The 5,587-nt window shown below is 34.8% G+C and overlaps 1 protein-coding gene across 1 annotated transcript in view; it reads left to right on the forward strand.

Moving 5' to 3' along the window:
• The window catches only part of sick (sickie), a 180,085-nt gene that overhangs the window by 11,558 nt on the left and 162,940 nt on the right, over positions 1–5,587 (forward strand). Inside the window, exon 2 of the mRNA XM_018511347.1 lies at positions 4,386–4,483. Coding sequence (XP_018366849.1) covers positions 4,418–4,483 — 66 coding nt within the window. The 5' untranslated portion in view covers positions 4,386–4,417. The remainder of the gene's footprint in view (positions 1–4,385; positions 4,484–5,587) is intronic.

Here is a 5,587-nt window from a genome sequence, read left to right on the forward strand (position 1 = left end):
CGTTATTTGTATGCAGCTCGTAAGGGTCATTTCAAGGTCATGCCGTCTATGCCACATAATACATCTTTTCATACCATAAAAATTATGTCTAAGACATTTTGTCGAAAAATGAATAGTTTCGGAAATAATTGTTTGCTTCCATACTTTTTCCCCACCCTGTATATATCTCTAAAAAATTTGTTTGTTTAAAATTCATTACATCTATTTGAAAAATTTCATCAACATTTTTGCATCAACATTTTGATACTTCTGCTAATGAGGACGTTACATTTAAAATGTACTTGTTAGAAGTGATATGTCAATACCGTTTAAGAATTGTGAGCGCGCTGAACTCGAATGCAAATGTGACACATGCCTCGATATTCACATATACAAGTGAACGAGAGGGAACAATATAGAGTTCCATGGGGCAAAATGCACGGTGTGCCACGGTATATCGTAGCCAAGGTGGGGATAAATCGATAGCATAAGGGGCTTTCCAGACCTTATGGTGCCTTCTCCTCTTTCTCCTCTTCTACTTCCCCTCTTCTTTTTCTCTTTTCTCTCTTTGTGTTTCTTTTCGCCTTGTTTCGGTCCGCGAAATTAACGCGCGTTTTGCATCGTACAAGGGACGAGGAGTCCCTTTAAATGAGAAAGAAGGAGGAAAATAAGAGACGGGGAACGTTTTATCCCTCCTTTCTTCTTCTATTAACGAGTCACAGCTCGTGGTCGATTTCACGGAATTTTATCTCGCGCTTCTCCGCTTCCGGCGCGGTTTTCTTTCAGTCGAAACTGCTCGGAGGCGGGAATGAAAGGGTTGAGGTTGAGAAACCGCAAATTGTGCAGGGGACATGTGGCGTTGTTTACGTGTGTGAAAATCGATATTAAATGAAAGAGAAGAGGGGGGGGGGGGGGAGGGAGAGAGAGGAGAGGTATCGGCTTTTTTCTTTCTTGATGCACAGCACTTCACTTTGCACGTGCTAGCACACATGTTCAAGGTGTCGACCGAGGGATGTGGTTCAACCCTTTATTGCAGGATGCTTTATTACTGAAAACAGCAATGTTGATGAAAGGGTGAATTAATGCGAAGCTTACTAAATTAAAATTCGTGACAATGTACATATATATGTAGGAATCGTTGTAAAATTTGTTGGAATAATTATTAAACAAGCTTTTTAATAATAGTTATACACTATTATTACCTATATTATTAACTCCTTCAGTGTATTAATATACATAAATCTTAATATAATATATATGTCTACGTTTTTTAATATATTGTACAATGTTATAAATATTTTTTATAATACATAACTTACGATTTTTTAATAATGTAATTACTCTCTCAACTACCACATCAAATTACCTCACTGTATCTGAAAGTATTGTACATAAACACAGAAATTAAATAATTTTCAAAAAATAGGGAAAATTTAGAAATTCATGCTATTTCGCAAACAAATGTTTCATATATTTGCATCGATTTCCTTCGATTTTATGGATATGAAAAGCGAAGCTAAGGGAGTCGGTCGGATATAGTGATTAAAGCGATACTTCCGGTGGTTGTTATCGAGCCGCAAAGATAACATCGCGGCTCTCGATCACTGTCAGAAGTGAGCGAGCGTGCACCAGAGGAGCAATACCCATACTGATACATCATTGGGGTACGACAAACCCCACTTCCGTAACGACATACACTCTCTCTCTCTCTCCCCCCTTCCTCCCTCCCTCCCTCCTTCTCTCTCTTCTAGCGATGTCGCTAATTAGATGCACGACTACATCGGCCAGCGATAGACAAAGAATAATTAGTGCGAACAGGGACAGCAGAGAAGGAGATTCTGTCTGAGAGACATGATAAAACAGGGGTGATAAGAAATTGAACGTGGGAGATTTTGATGAAGCATGGCTCGTGTTAAAGAGAAAAAATATCGTAGCGGACTTTTTTAAAATAAATGAGAAACACTTTTTTTCTTGGATGAGTTTATTTTCGCTGATGTGAAAACTTGAACTATGGAATTGTTATTGACATAATTTTCATAATTTAAACGTGACTTCTTCTTGAATATCCATTATACGCTACTTATTAGAATAAATATGCTATAAAAAATGCACTGCACGCATCATACGTAATTAGTAAACTAATATTATACATTAGTTATGCTATTATTATATAGCCTATAAATAGAGTTCATTCAATAATAGCACATCGCGCTGTTCACATGTAATTATGCTCAGTTATTCTAAAGTATTCCGAATTAAATATAAAATTAGATAGAATAAAGTTGTTGTTGTTATATATATTGAGAGATTATCTTGTTTAAAAAAATACGTAAATGTATATACATATATATAGAAAACTAAGTATGGATTTAACAGTCAAAACGATTATATAATTTTTTAAAACGGATAAATAGGAATCGTGCACCAACAACCTGCGTTTTAGCCTATATATTCCTTTACTGTTTAATTATTTTTGACGTAAAACTAAATAAACTTAATCAGGATAAGAGTACAGTTACATTTCTCATGGAATGTAGAATGTTTGGGACTTTCTTCGATTAATCGAACGTAGAGCGTAGAGGACAGGAATGGAGGGCCAAGGTCTGACGAAGAGAGTAATGTAAGGTCGTTAGTTTCCGGTCGAACGTGCTCGTAGTACAATGGAGTGAGTCTGAATTGGTCACGATGCAGAGGGTGTCTTGTCCGTGATGTCTAATGAGCCTCGACGTCGTCGCACTCTCATGATACTCTCGTATTTTAATGCACTTCTCGCCGCTTCCGGCGAATTGCCGTCATATTATATCGCCATAAATGGATTAATTATAGCAATGTCGGACGATTAACTGCAGTATCAGTTTGACGACCTTCCATAGACTTTAAAGAACTTTTCAAGAAATATCCAATATCTTTCGTGAATTTTAATAATTTAAGCAAAAATGAATATGTTCTTTAAATAAAATATATTTCGAAACTATTAATTTTTAAAATGATTTATACATGTTTAACTTACTCCGACATGCACCATTTAAGTCTTAACTCGGTTAAAAATTTTAAATAACATAAATCAGAGTCTCCGATAAATTTACAAATGTTTATTTTATTTAATAAAATAAAAGAAGTGCTTAATGGAATATATTTGTTTTTAAAAATGTAGAAAATTGTACATCTAATAGTTATTTATTTGTAAAATAAATGATTTCATACAATAAAACATTAACTGAATTTTTCTTAAAATAAAATCTTTATTACAAAAAATTTATTTAAGAGTAGATTATGGCAATAGGACCTCCTTATTAGATTGATTAATTAAAATCTAGAGAATTTCGAATTCTACGTCGGAATTCGAGAATCACGGTATGTTATCGTCGCTGTAGCTATCGATCGCATTAATAGTGAACGGACGCGAGAACAATTGTAATCGTGGATGATCCGTGACTACGCGTGAGTACCGTGTGTCCATTTGTCGCGCATTAACAGTGTTTATGCTCATAGCCGGCGGGGACAGTCCGCGTACATCGTTAATCACGACGAATTTGCTGTGATTAATTATGCTTTTCGCCCGATTAGCTCTCTCCTCTCTGTCTCTCGTTCTTCTATCTCACTCTTCTCTACATCTTTCTCTGATTTTTATATGACAATAATATTATTTATTCATGAAAACTGTAAAAAGCAAATTAAAATTAAAATTTGAATAAAATTTGCGTAACTTTTATTTTCAAGGATAAGTTTATATACTAATTTTTTCTTAATCTTTTGACGTGTTGTAAATATTCTAACTCATATTGAACAAAAAGATTTGTCGGCGATGAAAACATGAAATTTTTGCTCGACGGCTGACGAGGAGAATAGCCTTTACGAGCGACGGCTTGCACGGTTTCCTCGGAAAAACGGCGAGAAACGGGGTGGATCTCGAAAGGGAGATTGAGGGAGAGAGGGAACTAGAGAGAGGCCGTACTCCCTTCGACCGGATATGTCATTTGGTACCTGGGTCACGTACCTCTTCGTATCGACAGGCCAACCAGCAGCCAACCAGGCGGTCTTCGGTCTACTCCGTTGCTTCTCGTCACTATGCGCGATTCTCGGTCCAGGATCTCGGCATCGTGAAACAATCGTGGACGCTTCTCTAAAAATCATTCACATTGATCGAAAATATAATACATCTTGAAATAAATAGCGATGAAATAGCACAGATAGATAATAACATTTATTTCATTTTGGAATAATAACATTGTTCGACAAATTTATGGTAGCACTATTTTTAATCTTAATGAAATGCTTATTTTTTCGAATTAGATTTAATTATACATTAAAAATGCATTTTAGAGAACCGACAAAGAGATGATATTCTCAAAATTTTTCTTTATAAAAGCAAAACTAATTAAATGTTAATTTAATATTTGTTACAGGATATCAAGTGTCTCGCAGTGATGGTACAGCGATGAGCTTGCAGGCCCAGGCACCAGCCCAACGCTCTGCGAGGTACTCCCCTCAGGAGACCGTCAAAGTAAGTCCGTATCAAACGTTCTTTACTGATATTTAAGATACATTACTGATAAGTAAAATAAATGTTCTCTTGTCATATTTTATAACATTTATCTTACAACAACTGATATTTTAATTTATATTTCATAAAAATTAAAATATATTTTGGAACTTCTTAAATATAATACAGGTGCATATGATTTTATTTTACGATTTTTATAATAATTAAAGTTTTTATTTCACTTATGACATTTAAAAAATATTTTTCTAGAAAATGTATGAAATTGTAGTAAAATATATGTAATGTAAAATATGTTTATACAAAGGTATTTCTTTTCTTTTATAAATTCAACGTTATTTAGTGACAAGCAACATCTATTTTGCCTCTTTCCGCTATATACCTCGTCTTTTTCCGGACGATAATTAACAGTGGAATTCGCTCTCACGATGATAACGCGTGGATCACGTTACACCCCGTTTGCAACCCGTGTCGAGATTAACCCCTCATGGCTGACTGTACACAGCTTGTACCACTCGACATTCGCGCCATAAAGGCAGCAAGAGAAACGAAGAGAAATAGAAAGCATCTTTGAAGTCTAATATGTGCTCAAAGTTGGAATAAAAAATATGAGTGGTAATACTTATTAAATCATAAAATAATATTTACGTAATAATACATAATAATAAATAGAGAAATTCTTGAACTATATACAATTAGAAGATTTGATAACTTTAAAGTTTCATGATATTGTATCAAAAAATCGAAACAAAAAAGTAAGAAGATTTTAAATTAAATTTTTATAAGCATTACGTATGTATATACATATATAACTGACATTTTAGGGTGTGAATTAATACTTGTTGTAAATATGTATTAATTTTTAAAAAGATACCGCAAGGAAGATGCGACTCGCATAATTTTTAACACGAACGCTGTTACTTCTAATGATGACCATAATTAATATTCCGCTCCATACAGCAATGACCTTGTCGCGCGAACCCTATGCGTAGTCAGATAATTTTCCACACGGATGCTCTTGGGTCGTTGCCTTCTTTTCACTCACTCTCTCACTCTCTCTCTCTCTCTCTCTCTCTCTCTCTCTCTCTCTCTCTCTCTCTCTCTCTC

Source organism: Trachymyrmex cornetzi, unplaced genomic scaffold, assembly GCF_001594075.2.
Source record: "Trachymyrmex cornetzi isolate Tcor2-1 unplaced genomic scaffold, Tcor1.1 scaffold37, whole genome shotgun sequence".
In the NCBI taxonomy this organism is placed as follows: Eukaryota; Metazoa; Arthropoda; class Insecta; order Hymenoptera; family Formicidae; genus Trachymyrmex; species Trachymyrmex cornetzi.